The sequence below is a fragment of the Camellia sinensis genome, chromosome 13 (assembly GCF_055761805.1).
Source record: "Camellia sinensis isolate YWXY chromosome 13, ASM5576180v1, whole genome shotgun sequence".
NCBI lineage: Eukaryota > Viridiplantae > Streptophyta > Magnoliopsida > Ericales > Theaceae > Camellia > Camellia sinensis.
In genome coordinates, this window is record NC_138973.1 from 68151039 (window position 1) to 68169712 (window position 18674).

General features: G+C 33.8%; 2 protein-coding genes across 2 annotated transcripts; both read right to left on the reverse strand.

The window, feature by feature from the left end:
- Nucleotides 1–8543: 8543 nt before the first annotated feature.
- LOC114259167 (large ribosomal subunit protein eL24) lies at nucleotides 8544–11482 on the reverse strand. The gene is made up of 5 exons (XM_028199164.2): nucleotides 11119–11482; nucleotides 9713–9788; nucleotides 9331–9432; nucleotides 9043–9191; nucleotides 8544–8892 (listed from the first exon to the last, which is right to left on the reverse strand). The coding sequence occupies exons 1-5, from the start codon at nucleotides 11127–11129 to the stop codon at nucleotides 8739–8741; spliced, it is 492 nt and encodes a 163-aa protein (XP_028054965.1). The 5' UTR covers nucleotides 11130–11482; the 3' UTR covers nucleotides 8544–8738.
- A 612-nt stretch (nucleotides 11483–12094) lies between these two features.
- RFC2 (replication factor C 2) lies at nucleotides 12095–18377 on the reverse strand. Its single transcript, XM_028199163.2, has 7 exons — nucleotides 17923–18377; nucleotides 15676–15782; nucleotides 15471–15572; nucleotides 15047–15242; nucleotides 12804–12932; nucleotides 12522–12716; nucleotides 12095–12417 (listed from the first exon to the last, which is right to left on the reverse strand). Exons 1-7 carry the CDS (start codon nucleotides 18082–18084, stop codon nucleotides 12307–12309), a joined length of 1002 nt encoding a protein of 333 aa, XP_028054964.1. The 5' UTR covers nucleotides 18085–18377; the 3' UTR covers nucleotides 12095–12306.
- Between the last annotated feature and the right edge of the window lie 297 nt (nucleotides 18378–18674).

Genomic DNA, 18674 nt, shown 5'->3' on the forward strand with positions numbered 1-18674 from the left:
AAAAAAACTACAAAGCCTCCATTTGAAAAGTGGGTTGGCTTTTTGGCTTTTTGGCTTTTTTGGCTATTTTAGCCTAGGCTAAAAAGTTTGGTTTGGAAAGGGCTTTTTGACTTTTTGACTTTTTTTGACTTTTTTTATGAGAGAAGAATGTAATGATTATGGATTGGATGTGATATTTTGTTTTTTGTGGCTAAAATAACCTATTTTCTCTTTTGTGACTAAAATAGCCAAAAAATCTCGTTTAGCTCTTGTTAAACGGAGCCAAAAAAACTCACTTGCCAAACACCCACAGTTTCATGAAATCACTCCTGCACCGAAAAATTGAACTAGTTTACCAACTTATAGCACCTTAAATGAGAGTGAAGTTCAACCTAGTTTGTGGACCAATGATTTAAAATGCATGATAAGAGTTATGTTGCATAAGAATATATATATATATATATATATTGGAAAAGAAGAATGATCATTCGGTTTGAAACAACTCTTTCTTTTCAAAACCACATCAATATTACTTGTGCATTAGTTGCATGAGTGATAACTGACAAACTAATATCTACTCCAATACTTCTTCTGTTTCATATTATTAAGAGTACTGCTATTAACACCTGTCAAAATTTTTTGAACACTCTATTTTATAATTTTTTTTATTACAATTATACCTTAAAGTAAAATTACATTAAAAGATATTATTAAATGGAACATCTACCTATTAATAAGAACTAATACTCTATAATATTAGACATCCACCCCCACCACCACTTCCAACTCCAACTATACGTATTCTATGTTTGTAAATCCTAAACATATTACTTTTCATAATCAACTAATATAAACCTTAAATCTATTATTTTTCATAATCATCTTAAATCTTGAATGTGTCATCTTCATTACCATCATCAACGCTATTGAACTTGAAAGTTTTGCTTTAAGTATAACGTATACTTCATCATCTTATAAGTTTATCTGTCTTGCATTAACATTCTCAGTCGTTTTCGGTCGTTCTTGTTTCGTTCAAGCTGTTCGGTATTGGTTTGCTGACTGTTAGAATTATGTTCGGTAATACAGTGTTGAACATAATCCTTTCGTTCAATACATAGGTTCCGAACATTAATGCAGATAGTCAGTTATGTAATTTTCTTTGTTAAACTAACTTAGAATGGAAAAGAGTGAATTGGAATAGATTTAAAATATGTATTTTGAATGGATTTAATTCATGTTTTTTAAGTTGTGAATTGAAATGGGTTCAAGTTACATAGTGATGAACAAATTTTGTTTGGACATACAGTGTTGACAGGATCATTATTGTTCAACAAAACAGTTCTGAACAAAATACATTTTTTCGGCTACACAATGGTGAACAAATTGTTTTGGGCTACATTCAGAATCCTGATGGCGATTCAGACGATGATTCTGATGGCAATTCAGACGATAATTCTGTTTTTCCTCATTTTGCAAACGGTTATACAAATCCCGTAGAAATTGGAGTATCTTCGATCGATCTCAGCGATGATGAAGATACAAAAAGCAACGAAGAAGATGATTATGAGAGAATGAGAGAGGTTACTGATTCGGCGATACGGAGAGCGTTCAGAGAAGATGAGAGTCGTCGGAATGCTCCGTTGACGGCCGAGACGGCAACAAGAGTGATGGAGGGTTGGGATCCAAGAATTCTATACTGGACCAAAGCTCCAAACTCTGAAGATTGAGTGAGTCAGAGAAGGAAATGGATGAAAAAATAGGTGGGTGTGCATTTCATTGTGAAAATATTATGAATATAGGTAGATTTGGTAATAAGTGGGGTGTTCAAAAAAATATTATTAAAATTTAGGGTTTAGGGTTGGGATCCAAAGAAATGGGAAGTCCAAAGAATTTTGGTAGGTACCAATAGCAGCACTAATTATTAATCTTTTTTAACAAAGTTAAAATATAAAATATTATAATTTTTTAAATTATTTCTTATAACTCACCATGAATATATCTAAGAGTGATAATAAAGGTTTAAATTGAGAAACTAATAATGTCGTTTGATTTGAATTTCAATACATTGATTACATGTTAACTAAAAATTTGAAACTTCCAAAAGATATGAACATTGGTAGCCTCTTTGCACATTCTTATCTAGAAACCACCTACTCTGAGTTTATATATACAATCTGAAAGGTCAAATATTTATTTAGTCTGAACTACTCAAGCACACCTATTAACCATTGATGGAATACATAATTGGAGCATTATTTATTTATAGTCCAATATTACACTATATGAGGGTCTTCCATTAACTAAGTTATGGTCCACATGCACTTCTCATGATAATGCTCCAATTTTAAAATTACTAAATAATTTTCTAATATAGTAATTATGTATTTAATTTAATGAATAAATAAAGGTCGGCCATGTCAGAATCACATGTCAATAAGGGTCCAAGTCCCGACAAAAGTCGGTGAAGTTGTTGTCTATAAGATTTAAGACCATCTCCAACGGTGAATCAAACCTGGCATCAAATTTAAAATTTGGTGAAAAAGTCACTTTTTTAAGCTTCAACGTTTTCACCAAATCGATATCAAATCCAAAATTCAGCAAAAATGGTACCAAACTGAGTGCAGGCGAAGCCTTTCACCAAATCACTGTTCCTAACCGTTGGGATGAGACGAACGGGTCGACCATCCGGTTGACCAACCGGTTAACCAACCGGTCGCCCCGAAGAAAGTTCAGACAGTTCACAAAAAAGTTGAAACCAGTCCAAAAAAAAAAAAAAATTTGCCTAGGTGGTCGACCACCCGGTCGACCACCAAAAGTTCAAAAAGTTCAAAAAAAAAAGGTTCAAACCAGTAAAAAAAAAAAAAAAAAAATTTGCCGTTACAACCAACCGGTTGTCCAGCGCAAATTTGATGAAACGGATTTGATGTTGAACCGTTGGAGCGCGAAGTATCAAAGAAAATGACCCCTTTTTTACTCAGATTTGATGAAACATTTGGTACACCGTTGGAGATGCTCTAAGTAACAAAAAATTGCTCAACCCCGTTGAATAATCAAGAAGGTGAAATATCCAAACAGAGCTCTGCAAAATATGACTAGTGAATTCATACACAATACAGTCTGAAACAACAAATAATCTCCTATCACACAAGCTAACCGTTGGAAATGGTTAATTTTTCCTCAAGTTTGGTCTATTTTTTAGGTGGGCCCCGAGTGTTGATTTACTCGGGTCAAAGTGGTAACACGTTCTATGCCGCGTTGTGATTCACGTGGTATATTTGGTTGCTCAAAACCATTACCGAGTGAATGGGAAATTGAAGCCAAAGTGTGCTCCATGGAAATGGAGTTTTGGTGGAAATTCCTTAAGGTTATAAATTGGCTTGTCCCACATTGTTTTGGTGGGAGGTTTTGAAAGGGTTTATAAGGCTTAGGGTGAGATACTTGGGGTGTGCCCCAAGGGGTACCCAAGTGTTTTAGAGGGAGAGGTTATGGGCAAAATGGGCTAGACCCATTGGACCCAAAAATCACCACACGCGCGCGCCGCCGCCGTCCGTCCGGGCTGGGCGCGTGGTGTTGTGGTTGGCCTTCTAATCTTTTTGGGCCAAAAACATTTGAATTTAATTTTATTTTTTATTAAAATAAAATCCAGAATTCAAATTAAATTAGTCTTCCCCGTTTCAAACAGAATAAACTGTTTTGGAATTAATGCACACCCAAACAGGGCCCTTCCCGTTATTGCTATCTGTTTGAATTCAAAACCCAACAGGTATGATAAGAGCTACATACCTGTTTAATTCAAATCCTAGAGCCACCTTCACATCTATAAATAGGACCATCCTCATTTGATATTTTACATTCAGAAATTTCGTATTTCACCTCTGTTAATTCTATTCTTCATCTTGCTGCATTTTATTTCCGAAAGAAAGAGTGTAAACACTTAGTGTGTTCGTAAGGCAAACAATTTGTAGTGCTGCTATTGTTTGTGGTAGATCATTTCATCCTGGGAGATAGACGTCCATATTCTGAAAGCACCGTGGAGAGGACGAATCTGTCTTAAGGACACAGTGTTAAACACTGGACTTGATCAGAAAAATTATTCATATAAATTAACCAAGTAAGTTGTTTAATTTAATTCTGGTTTTATTTGTTTATTTAATCAGATTTTAATTTTGTTTTTGTAACAAAATAAAATCTGTTGTTTTATTTATTTATTATTATTTCGAGTTTGATATTTGTAATCAAACAAATTCTCTCCTTTTATCTATTTCTTTTATTCTTGTTGTTGTTTTGTACACAACAGAATTAAATCTATTTAAATACAGTGAAGATTGTCCAACACTAACTGCTAACACAGAAAAGAGAGAGAGAGAGAGAGAGCTTTCTTTGTCTTTTGTCATCTTTGGGTTTCCATTTTTTATGCATGGTCAAAATTCTACATCATTCTTGTTATGGACTCCTCCTAGCTCATTCAATTATTAACCATAATCATCAATATTGTTCATTCACTGCTGTGGTAAATACACAGCAGTGACTATTGTGCTTCATTTTGTGATGCATTATAGGCTTATTTTTATGATCTGAACCGTTCATTTTGTAGGATTTGTTAAGTACTTCAAGCCTACCAAAAATCATATTAATCGGATGTCAACAACTATATGATCGAGTTGCATATTTTTATACTATTTTTTAAAAGAAAAACTTCTTGTTTGTTTTTTTAGTTATCAATCATATAGTTATTGGTATCCGATTAATATGATTTTTGGTAGGCTTGAAGTACTCAACAAACCTTACACAAAATGAACGGTTCAGATCATAAAAATAATCTCATAATGCACTATAAAATGAAGCACAATAGTCACTGCTGTGTATTTACCACAGCAGTGACCCCAAATCCACAATACTTGCTAAAGTGATTTGATCATGGATTATTTTTTGTGATCGGCTAATTCACTTTGGATCATTAAATATAGAATGAGATGAATTAACCTCATCATTTCATTTATGAGTTCATATATCAAAAGTACCACATGTATGTTGTGCCTAAAACTCAAATGATCACAACTATATATATGAATGAATGTTGAAAACTACTATATCCATATGATCTGAATTCAATTTGCAAAAACACAAGCTCACAATACTTGCTAAAGTGATTTGGTCATGGATTATTTTTTGTGATCGGCTAATTCACTTTGGATCATTAAATATAGAATGAGATGAATTAACCTCATCATTTCATTTATGAGTTCATATATCAAAAGTACCACATGTATGTTGTGCCTAAAACTCAAATGATCACAAGCAAGAACACGTAAAGATTTACGTGGTTAGGCAATACGCTTACGTCCACGGACAGTGAATTTCACTATATGGAAAGAAATAAAAAGATTACAACAATGGAGAATGAGACAATACTCTCACTGTACTCTCACATTCTTTCAGTTGCTTACACTCTCTTCTGATTGCCACACCAAACCCTTCTCATTCACTAACCATTTATAGATGCAATGTGAGAGCCAAAGTTTTCAACAAGCCACCACCGACAACATTTATGGCAGCCACCAACGGGATCTGAAGATCAGCCACCCTACCATGGAGTAACTCAGCTGAATCTTTAATCCAAATCTTCATCTTCTTTATTTATCTTCAATTAGCAGCTATTGTTGACAAATCTTCAACAATGTATTCATACTCTCACTCCAAGACAAAGAATAATAATTTTTTAATCAGTTAATTACATAATTAATAAATGAAAAAATTGAAGGTCGGCCATGTTAGAGTGACAGAGCAACGAGGAGCATCCTATTTCAGTGTATGCATATAGAATGAATTAATAGAGTTATGAGGACCATTGCTTAATTAATCACTAGCACTGTTTATAGTTGTAAAGCATTTCCCTATAAACAAAGAAAGAACAATTTGCTCGGATGTTACTCTCAAACAAAATGAGCTCACATATCGAAAGTACCACATGTATTCATACTCTCACTCCAAGATTAAGAATAATAATTTTTTAATCAATTAATTACGTAATTAATAAATGAAAAAATTGAAGGTCGGCCATGTTAGAGTGACAGGGCAACGAGGAACATCCTATTTCATTGTACAATATAAATACAGAATGAATTGAGAGAGTCATGAGAACTATTGCTTAATTAATCACTAACACTATTTGCAGTTGTAAAGCATTTTCCTATAAACAAAGAAAGAATAATTTGATCAGCAGTTACTCTCAAACGCTACCTACCTTTCCATATCCATTACACATCCAATTCACACCACAATAGCCATATATATATATATATATATATATATTCAAATGAATGACCTATTATTCATTATTCATTCTTTTCTTTAACCACATCAGCATGCATATGATGGCTTAGTTTTATCACACTTTGACCTCATCAACCAGATGTGCCAAACAAATTACATAACTACCAAAAATGTTTTTTTTTTTTTCAAAATGACAGCTCCTTTAAAACATATTTCTCTGAAATGGGTTGTTTTCATCATATTTTTACCAAATGCATGCTATTTTTTCTTAGAGTTGTGTTTTTTTTTTTTCCCCCTAAAATTGAGCTCCTTAAAAACATGTCTCTGAACATAGTAATACCAAACAATTAAAATTTTTATTTTAAATTTTACCCAAAAACATTGATGTGCGTCTCAAATTTATTGTATGAACCCCATAAAATACCCATTATATCTCAACCACACAACAATTCTTGACCATTTCTAGGTAAAATTCGCCTGTAAAATTGAGGTTAGTATATACCCATTATATCATGAAATCATCGTTTACAAAATCAAGATTAGTATCTACCCAATCATATCATCAACCCGAAGGCACTCTAAGGCTATAATGAACAACTACTCTATTTAGAATACTCAATACCTTTTCTCAACAAAAAAAAAAAAAGAAAAGAAAGAATACTCAATAACATAAATACTTAAATTTTTTTATTTAAAATTTATTTTTCTTTCTTTTTAAATTATTATTAGACTTTTAATTTTTTTTTTTTTTCCCGAATATAGTCAAGGGTCTAATTGAAATTGAAATATAAATTGAAGGATAAAATAGCATTTAAAATGAAATTTCGGTGACTCATCATAAAATTTCATCTAATTATAGACGATGACAACAAGGATAAAGTTGAAACAAAATCAAATAATTTAAGTAAAAAATTGATATAATTAAAAAGACAGAGGTTGAATTAATTTTTAAATAATAATATGGATGACAAAATAAAATTTCATCTATTTTTTTTAAGAATTGTGAATTGATAACACAACTTCAAATAACAATACCTTTTTAGGGATATAGAAATGTTTCTGAGTAAGTCTGAAAATCAAGCAAAAACTAAATTCATAAAAACAAGTACATAGTTAACCATTATGGTTTATACAATTAAAACACCACTGAACACCGACATGATAAATAACATCTAATCAAATGAAGAGACAAGAAAAAAAAAAAAAAAAAAGAATATTGATATATTAATTTTAAAAATAAAAACAACCGAAAAAGAAGAAAAGACATGCTCAAACGACATGCCTTTATAAAGCAATACAACATGAGTTACTCGAGCAAATCTTAGATAATATATGAGAAGTTATAATTTGCCAATTGTATAATTTCCAGTAACACAACGACGACGGAAGTTATGTAGGTTGAAAACACTCGCACGGTACTCCATTCAGAAAGAGAAGAAAACTAAGGTAAGAGTCGTAAGATATCTTGCAGAATGGAATCATCCTATCATGTTCTATAGTAATTGAGATGAGAGAAAGTGAAATTCTAATGCTTTTGTAATAAGCTCAGGCTCTTTCATGTATGAAATAATTTCAAGAAAAACTTAAATTGACAATCTCTATTTTGCAGTTTGGATAAAATCAACAGTGTAGACAGAATGACCATACAATAGTCCGCTAAACTATCTTTGATTGCCTGATATAAAGATTCAAACCACATTACTTTCTGAAAGAGAAGAAGAAGGAGGGAAATAATAAGAAATGCACAAAACTGTGGTTCCTCTGTCTAAAGTGAACTACTTTGGTCTGCAGATGGAACTTCCATTCTCTTCCTCTCTCTCAAAATTGTGGAACAAGAGCAAGAAATTGGAGATTGGCTATAGGTAACGGATTTCCCTCCTAAAAATCTTGAACCAGAGTATAACATTAAGTTCAAAAAATTAATCAAATGTTCAATTTTATAAGATATAGAAATTGTGCCAACAAGCTCTATCATGTTTTGAAAGAAAGAACTTGAAAAACAAATAAATAAATAAAAAGCAGCAGATGATATGAAGGATACAATACAAGCACAGACGGATTGGTTTGCATATTTACCAATTTGAGTTCATGGATTTTAACCAAACGAATACTTGCAGAGTGAATCAGCAGGCTGATCTCCAAAAATGGCTCCCTAACCAAATGAATCATGGCTCAAATCATGTCAACGACATGTTTTGACATGTACGTGACTACCGAATGCAATTACATGCATTTGATTATAAAATATAAAAAATAAAAATAAAAACTACCTAAAGGAAGAGTGTACAAAGTCGATGAAATTGCTCTCTTTGATTTAAGTAAGAAAAGTTGCTCATCCCCTAATGAATAATCAAGAGGGTAAAATATCTCAAACAGATTTCTGCAAATATGACGAGTCGATTCATACAAAACAATCTAAAACAGGAAATAATCTCCGATAACCAAATCTAATTGTCGGGGAAGAAATGAGCAAAACGATAGAAAAATCAACGCTTTCCACCGCCACCTCCAAGTTTAGGACCTTTTGGTGCAGCACCCTTGGGCACGTTACCCTTGGTTGTCTTCTGTGCCTTGGCCATAACCTCTGCTTTCTTTGCCTTCTTGTCATCCTTGGTTTTCTTGATCCTCTCCTTGATTTCACTGGGGATAACAATTTTAATCAAGACATAGTATAAGTTGAGCAACTACAATTCAATAGCAAGCAAGTTAATGAATTGACAGCAAGAGAACATTCACCACTAAGAAAATTTTATCTATCGAAAGAAGGGGAAGGAAAAAAAAAAAGCATACCGCAGCGCAGCCTCACGAGCAGCATCTCGGACCTCGGGCTTCTCAGTTCTTCTCTTCTGTATAACTTCCAAGGTGGCACCAACTATAGACCTTGAGTATGGTTTCTTGGTGGCTCGTCGCCTCTTCTTCACAGCCTCAGCAGAAACATCCTATAAGCAAGCGCAAAAATGGTTGCAAGTTTTCAACTTGGTGACTAAATTTAACTACAACAGGGAAGTTGATTTGTACTATAAATATAAGGAAAAGAATATCTGTGTAAATCCAGAGGACAGTGAAAAGATTAATCACCTTCTTGTGTTGCTTCCTGTACATTGCTGTCCAGCAAAGCTTTGATGGCTTCAAGCGATTGTGGAAGTAGTGCTTGCACTTTGAGTTGACAAAAAGGAAAACCTTTGGCAAAACCAGATAACTTCTTTAGTCTAAATTAAATCTAATGATAATTTAACAAATAAAAATAAAAAATATTTTTAAAAAACTGTGAATAAGATGCATAAAGTGACAATACTGACTCCCTCTAACAAAACCACACCAAAAAAAAAAAAAGTACAATAGAACCCGAAAAAAAAAAGAGTATAAAAATGATAAGTTTTATCATATATAACTTTGTCAAATAAAACACAATGAACCTTATAAGATACGAGTAAAAACAGAGAGTGGTAACACAACACACCTGCGAGTCCGAGCGAATAAATCTGATACCCCTGCCAGGGTATATCTTGGCACCACTGAAGCGGCAAAGCTCAGTCCTGATAGCCCAAGATCAATTAGTCAATTATATTTCTTGCAACTGAAAGTATTTAATGCCGATTTAAAATGAAACAGTCAGCAGTCACCAATGGAAAAGCAAAAGACAGTGAGGCACTATTTCCACTTCGTAAGCCCAGAAAAGTTCACGCTAAAATGGAGTATGAAACAGCAGCACAACAACATTGCACCTTACTCATTCCTTAAAAGCTATCAAGCATTTCAAGACATTAAAGGGGATGCATATACTGATGAACAACATAAAGAGAGAGATTTACATTCATGATTATGTTCCCAACTTCTCAATAGTTTAATTGTAGACATATGACTGCAACATGCTCGAATTAGCTATCATTTTTCAGAATAATATCAATGTCTAAGGAGTTCTTATACTATATTAAGGTCATTTCCAGCTTTTACTCAAATCTAAGTAAAAATGAAAAAAAAAAAAAAAACCCAAATCTGAGTGAGTAGAAGTTTTTGTGAAGCTCTCCAATGGACAACCGAAATTAAGTTTGTAATCTGGGAGGACAAAACGAAAAATAAATGAGTTGCCATGTCATCGTTTTTAGCCGTTGGGGATTTGGAAATGAGTTTCCCTCAATTTGGCTAAGAAAGCGTAAAACTCAATTTGATATGGCTTTGGGTCAAGAAATAGAGAGGTGTTTTGGGTAGTTTTTACTAAAATTTCAATTTGAGCAACGGTTCGAGTTAGGGTTACCAATCTGGGGTTGGCTAGAACTGAAAATCTTGCGAGGAAATAGAAGTTTAAACAAAGATACAAAAATTTAGTTCTAAATGAACACAAAATTAGTCATAGCACCATAAAGCTTGATCAACTCATTAGTTGAGAAGTAAAAATTAATCACCATTAAACCAAACACTCTCCCACCTCCCTCCAAACACTCCTCCAATTTTTCCCCAAAAATTCCCAAAAGACTAGATGTCCTCTGCAAACAGGGTACAGCTGTTGCTAAACATGTTCTATCAAAAACAAAGAAAAATAAAAAGTGATGCAATGGAAAATGAACTGATCTGCTCATATGCTCTCCATGATAGAGAGAGAGAGAGAGAGAGAGAGAGAGAGATTTATGGTTAGTAAAACAGCTCCATCTCTAAAAGTTCCACATCAACCAGATATATTCAAATCACAAACACAATAGCCATTGCAATCCTATAGATGAAAAGTCCAGCACTAAAAACATGTTTTCATTGCATATTCACACACATTACAGATCTACTAAAACAATACATATATATATATATAGAAACCATGATCTACATACATATATATGACAGAATATACTATCAAAACATGAGAAATATACGTACTTGAGAACCATTGTAGCTGCTGATGGTGGTGCTGGTGATCTCGCCGCTCTCTCTCTCTCTCTCTACCCTGAAACCCTAACTTTGATAAAAACCCTAGCGGACCCAGAGGACGAATTTAACAGTTCGGACTCGTGTGAGCATCTGCGTGGACAAACGGCGTCGTTTCTGGGCTTTTCGGCCAGAAGAGTAAATGAGGTTGGGCTCAACTAAAAACCCCATTTCTAAGGCCCAAGTAGCAGCAGCAATCAATAGGCGATGCAATATAAACTTTTTTTTTTAAAAAAAAAAATTTATCTAATCACTAAACGGACAAAAATCTTGGGCTTCACATGTGTTTTATATAAATTTCACTACTTTTATGCCTAGTGGTGAGAAATATACTGAGAAATATGTTTATGCATCTGTGAGTTTAATAGGGTCAATATAAAAATTTAAATATAATGTTTCTGCTTAAATGAAAATTGATTTTCTATTTTAAAATTATGTTTATGTCCATATGCAATTTTTTTTTCCATTTCTTCAAATCGTATCCTTATAATCCCTTCCTTTGTCTTTATAATGGTGGGCCAAAAGTGGTGAAGAGAAGAAGGTTGGCGGAAAGAAGGTTGTGCCGACATGGGTGGTCCGAAAGTGGTCGAGAAGGAGGTTGCGCTGACATGGGTCGTGTGGGAAGGGATTGGAGTCCTGTCAAAGTCTTAAGAAAACTCTGCTGTAACGACAATAACAAATTGAAAAACAATTGAATTGTAACTTATTGAAGTAGTTATTTGAACAAATAGAAAGAGTCATTCCAACAGGTGCAACGGAAAACAAGTCAGGCAACAACGATAGCAGACAATTGTGTAGAATTTAAAAACCGACTCTGTAATTTTGCTTCCCTCTTCAAGGGCATTGCTGCAACACCAACCAAAAACAAGTGTAGATTAAGTTTTTTTAAAGTGTTTTTTACTTGTTATGTGGTAAAAAAGTTCCCTCATTTCAAACTAAAAAGCTTGATTCATTAATATCCCAATTGTTCATGTAGCCCCCTTATAATTCAAGTACAAAACAAACAGTTTAACCACATAATACTTTCTGGTTCCTCTAAACAAAAGCTCGACATAGAAGCCACACATGTCATCCTATAAACGAAACTTAACTTCAAAATGCCTCACTCATTACTAGTTTAAAATCTAGCTGCTGTCTACATTATGCAGCTTTAGCAGTTTCCCGGACTAGTGCAAGCTTAGCCAGCAACCCACATAGCTGAAGATATGAACCAACTCCATCACAGATTCTCATATGTGCAAATCCAGTTTCCTGCAGATTCATTGGAAAACAAATCACAGCTGTGAGAGAAAAACAGGAGGAAAAAATACAAATAATATGTCTTATAATTAGGTCGCCTGACAACATATACATGCCTTCATGAACTCCAATTTCAGATACTCAGCCATATCAAAGTTCTTGATAATTCGAAAAAGGGTTGTGATTATGTCAGTGGGAGAGTAGCCCAAATCATAGAGCTGCTTTAAAGCAGCACAAGCATCGTCAAATTTCCCTTCTAGTACATTTCGTACCATATTCTTCACATGCAATGGATGAGGCTGGTCACAAACCTGAAAACCAACCAAAGACACTAAGAATGAGCTCCAAAGTTGGCTGTGACAAGTACCAAAAAGTAGCGGGCATTTCGGAGCAGTAACCTTGAAAACATTTTCTTGATTGACAAACCGGAATCCACTGTATGTAGCTTGCAAGTTATTCAATGCCTGCCTCATATCACCATCAGCAGTGAAAATGATTGCTTCAAGGCCTTCTGGGACATAAGGAACCTTCAATGGTTATAAAAAAGGCATTAATTATTCCTTTCATCACACTTGAAATTAATATTGGGCAACAGATGGTACCCAAATTTCCAGCCATTAGGAAATAAACAAATTTGGCAATTTACAAGTGAATTGAAATTGTGCCATGACAAAACACACTTATCATATTTAGCTTCAGAAACGAAAGCGGAGCACTGGCCTAGATATAAGCAGCTTCCCCGAAGTTACAAACAATAGAAGCACACATTGGCCCTGTTTGGTGGAGCTTTTTTAAAGCTAAAAGCTGATAATCAAAAAGCAGAAGCCACCCATTCCCTAGCTTTAAAATAATCAGCTTATTTATACTATTTTTGCCTAATAAGCTATAAGTAAAAGTTGCACCAAACCGTCCAGCACAAACTCTTAAATTAAAATAAGCTATAATCACCTCCTACAAGCTGTAGCAAACAGTCTCATTAGAAGGCATGTTCTGGATGAGCCAACACACAAATTAACTGAAACTTTTTCTTTTTTTTTTTAACAAACTAACTGAAACTTGTAGAGGAAGAAATAAAAAATAAGATAGGCCAAGAAAAGGCCAAGCAGACCACTAGAAAAAATTGTTCATCCCATCCATAGAAATAGTGCATATTATGAACTAACCTCCTTCAAAATAGATGAGAGATAATTTGCAACTATGCCCATAGATCAATTGGCAGAGAAAGCCCAATGTCCAACACACAATAAAAGCAGGACCTAACAAGGACAGATATAGACATAGGACATGGACATGCGGCTAAGGTATTTATCTAAAAATGAGGACACAAACACATTGGGGACATGCTGAATAATATATATATTATAAGCCCGTAAAATATAATTATAAACCCATTTTAATTGTAATGCCTTTTGATTCCCACTAACTTTTTGCATTTTTCCTTTTCCTTTTAGTAATAATTGAATATAGTTCCATGTGGCTGAAGTTGTCTTCGGTATACATTATAGAAGGTGGTGAGTAGACTTGAAAACTCACTCAAAACTCAAAAGAAATAAGTGGTCCAAGAGTTGAGGGACAACCTGATATTGTCAACTCATTATTGCCCTGTTACTCGTTGATCAATCCAGTTCTATGGTTCAAAGAGATTGTGAGGGGGTTTAAGCACCGTTATTTAGGGATATTTTTCCAGATTGTTAGAAATTCACAGAAATGTAGGAGCATGCACCGATGGGAAGAGCTGCAGAGGTCAGTTCCTACCATCCTCCTACTTCGTTGGTCGCTTACTCTCTCTATATGTGTACTTCACAAGCTATGTCATTTTAGAAACCTCAGGGGAGGTCAATGCAAGTTACCCTTATTTTTATGATACAATATGTGAGAGACTTCACAGTCACTATAACCCTATTCCACCCAAACTTTGTGTCCCAACTTATTTGTTGATTGGTTTGTTTATCCTCAGTCTGAATGTTATATGCTATTTGAAAATAATTTTATTGCTTCTATCTATTTCACATATATCTTTGAGCCTACCTAAGATCGCAACCCATCAAAAAGGTATACCAAGACAAAGGCACTAACCAGAAGATAATTATCAAAAGACAAGTATAAACAGTGAACCTAAATTTGGGCAGATTTCTACAGCTTAGGTCATGGAAGTAACAAAAATGATGCACATGGTGATTTTTAGGCTTTTAGGAAATGACTAAAATATTTTATCCAAAAAACAAAAGAAACTCAAGCAATGCCTCATTTAGGAAACGTGACCTTTAACAGATAAGGGTTCTCAATTACAATAACCCCCAACACACACACACACACGCACGCACACAAAAAAAAAAAAAAAGAAGGTATTGATCCAAGGACAAGGAGAATGCATGACTTTCAATCATAACTAAGAAATGAAGAGATGGATTAATCTTTATCCTTTCATGGTTCCAGAGCAGAAAATTTCTCCTTTCAAACAGAAATCACTCGTCAAAATTTAATAAGCTCTTACTTAATGATTTATTTTTCTTTGGTCAGTTTATTGGTTAGGGTGTTTGCTGTGCCCACGTGATAAGAACACGCGAAAGGAAATAAATCATATTACAAATAAACAATGAGATGACAAAGAGGATGTGTCAAATAAGGGAATTATTTTTACCTTTTCTGCTTCCACCACCACCATGAGACGACTAAGAATTTCTTGATCAGATAATCTTGCAAATCGGACAAGGGCACATCTACTCTGGATAGGCTCAATAATTTTAGAGGAAATATTGCAAGCAAGAGCAAAACGGGTGGAGTTTGAATATATTTCCATCGTCCGCCTCAAGGCTTGTTGTGCTCCAGAAGTCATGCTAATTTGTATCCAATAGCATTGTTAACAGACACCCACAAATATAAGTGTATAAATAAATTAAGCAAACGTATAAATTCCACATGAACATGCTAACAAATAATTAAAAATATTGATTTCATATTGTTAGATGGAAAACATGGTAAGAAAAGGTCTTTAACTGTAATCCTCGCCAACAAGCTAAAGTAAGAAAAGGTCTCACATCAAGAAAAGTAATATCACTACTCACCTGTCAGCTTCATCCAATATGATTACTTTGTGTCTCCCAGGGGGTAGTGTAACTTTCTTTTGGGCAAACATCTTAATTTTGTTTCTGACAACATCAATTCCCCTAGAAGAAGAAAAGCAAAGTGATAACTATATATTTGCAAATCAACCAAAGAAGCTAGAAGGAAAATCAAACACCAAAGCGAGTTCATCAATTATGTATATACCTGTCATCTGATGCATTTAGCTCTAACACAGCCTCCTTACAATTTGGTCCCAACAGCTCATGTGCAAGAGCTAATATACTAGTGGTTTTACCAGTTCCAGGAGGACCCTGAAATTATTTTGAGAAGTTAACTCATGGTATGAAAGTCAAGTGCGATTTAAAAAAATTTGTTAGGTGTTAAAAAAAATTTAATTAATGCTGACTTGTCTTTTCCTACTGTTTTAACCCTCGTGTCCTCCTGGTTGCAACCAGGACATGAAAAGTACTGATAAAATAAATCAATACGTTTTTTAGTACTTCCTAGTTTAAAAACTCAGCCATATAATAGAGTAAGACTTCATAAAGCATGCAATTTTGTTTCTAGAAGCCATATATGATGGGAAGAAAAAAGGTCTAAAACTCACCTCTCTCTATGGAAAACAAAAGGCTTAGAATGAAATCCAATTGAACGTTACCAATGAAAGTAAAGTCAATTTTGTTGGGTCTTCCCCAAGACAAGTGTGACCTTAACTATGTTACTTAGCTACCTAGAACCACTTTATCGTACACAAAACAAATTTAATTGATCAATGGGCCATATTTGCAAATTTTCCTTCACTTTTCAGATAGATAAAGGCATATATCTGCAACAAATTATTATTTTCTCTTTAGATAAGTATATTCATTGAGATAGTACCAAAATGGGGAGCACATATTGCACACTACATGTATTATAATAAACACATAGCACAATATGAAGTCTATACAAAACCAAGTAAATTTATGATACAAGCCTTGAGGAGGAGCCTGGCTCAGCTTTAGCTTCAGTCAACAGTGCAGGAAATAGCAAGTAAACAGGGCAAGGATGAGTTCTATGAAAACGGTGTAGTAAGCAACCGAAATATTATTACAAAGATGTGAGAAATGATGCCGTTGCATTTAAGCAAGAAGCCTTCATCGTTGCATTTCACTAATTACATTGTAGACTTGCAACTTGGTTGTTTTTTAAAGATTCTGTTACTTTGTTAACCCGTAGCTCTTAACAAATTGTATTAATTTACAGTTGTCAGTAACTGAATTAAATTGTGTGGCTGAGATTAGCTCCTTAATGGAGGTTAGCTGGGGAGTTACTGGAGGCTTGTATAAATAAGAAGAAAGGAGAAGGTTTGACATCAGATTGTGTTTTCTACTTTTAGAAGCTATGTTACCTAGAACGTAGATCATTCCAGTACGTGGAACAATAACAAGAATGTTGTACGTCACAAGTTCATGTTCTAAATCGGGGTATGATAGGGGTAGACCTTTATAGTTTACACTAAGAATTTAATGTACTTCTAGTCTAGAGTAATTTTTTTTAACAATTAAACATTCAATCAAATGTAGATTATTTTCAAAATAATCATATAGCAACATATTTCTATGAGCATTATGACCCATTTTTGACATTTTGTCATGTCAAAACTTTACTCACCTTAGATTTTAGTTTGTTATATTTGATAAAAAAAAATATATTGGAAAAGACTTTTAATTACTTTTTTGTTCAATTTATTTATCTAAAAAAAAATGGACTTTTAGGATTGTTTTGGATCACTAAATTTACCTTTTTGGATCACCAAATTTACCATGTTTTTGAAGGAAAATGTATCATGCTTCGGAACATGCACTCCAAAACGTAATTCGCTAGGGTATCAACATTTTCTAGTAACACTGGTCAGAAGTAATAAAAGTTTAGTTTTTCTCACCAACTGATCCTAGGGAATGCTTTGTTTTCTCATCAAATCTCACCCTTTTTTTGCAATAATTGAAAGCTTCATTATAATAGAATTCTCTTTCTCACCATTTCTTACCTAATTTTTAAACCAAAAATGACAAATAATTCTCTTTTCTCTCATCGTTTCTTATTATTTCTCGTCAAATCACAAACAGACTGTAAATTTCACATAAATCATAGTTCATTCACGTAAAGTCATAAACACAATCTTGGTCCCATAATTCCCTTTCTAAACAATCAAATATTTGAAACATAAAATACCCAGAAACTCCAACTACCAAAAGACACAAACGAACTCTTTAAATTAGGGCTTTGAAGAAAACCCTCTTTTTTTTTTCTTTTTTTTTTTAGATAAATAAACAACCTTTATTGAAAAAGCATCAAGGAGATGCAACGAATACAAAAACCCAATATAAAAACAGTCACACTGCACGCAGATAGTTAAGGACAGTGAGTTTCAGATAATGTAGAACCAAAAAAGAGTGAGGTTTTTCTTACGGCTAAGATGAGGTTGGGCATGTTGCCGTCGCGAGCGATGACTTGAAGCCGAGAGACGGCGTCTTCGTTGCCAACAATGTCGGACACTTTGGAGGGTCTGTACTTCTCTACCCATGGAATTTCGTACGCATGTCCCGATGATGATGAAGAGGAAGACGCCATTTTTGGAGCAGACGCTTGTGAGAGTAGTTCGATTTGGATGGCTTACTCTGAAGAAAACCTTCCCTAAACCCTTTTCCCCAATTTTGGAGGGAATTCATCAATTGGGATGACAGTGGATGTACACATATACGGTCCCTAACCTTTGTTCTATTTTCAAGAAAAAGATACCCTTTTGTGAATTGCACTCCCTCACATTTGATATGCAAGATACAATTCACTCTATTTGAGGTATACGTGGATCGGTTGTAGCCGAAAAACTTTCAATCGCCGTTACTCTGTCGGATTGGTGGATTAAAAAAAATTAATTTACATCTATTGGTCGAATTTATAGAATGAATTAATCGGTGGATGCGAATTGATTTGGAAGTTTAAATTTTGACAAATTTTAAATATAATATAACAGCTTGTTAATATTTTTTTTTAATAACAATTCAATTCAATGTAACTAAAAGATTATCAAGTAAATTATCAAATACTAGTAATAAATACATATAAAAAATCATACATTATCAAAATTATTTCATTATATTTTTTTTATTAAAAAAACTATTTAATTTGATTTTTTTTAAAAATTCAAAATTAAGCATTAT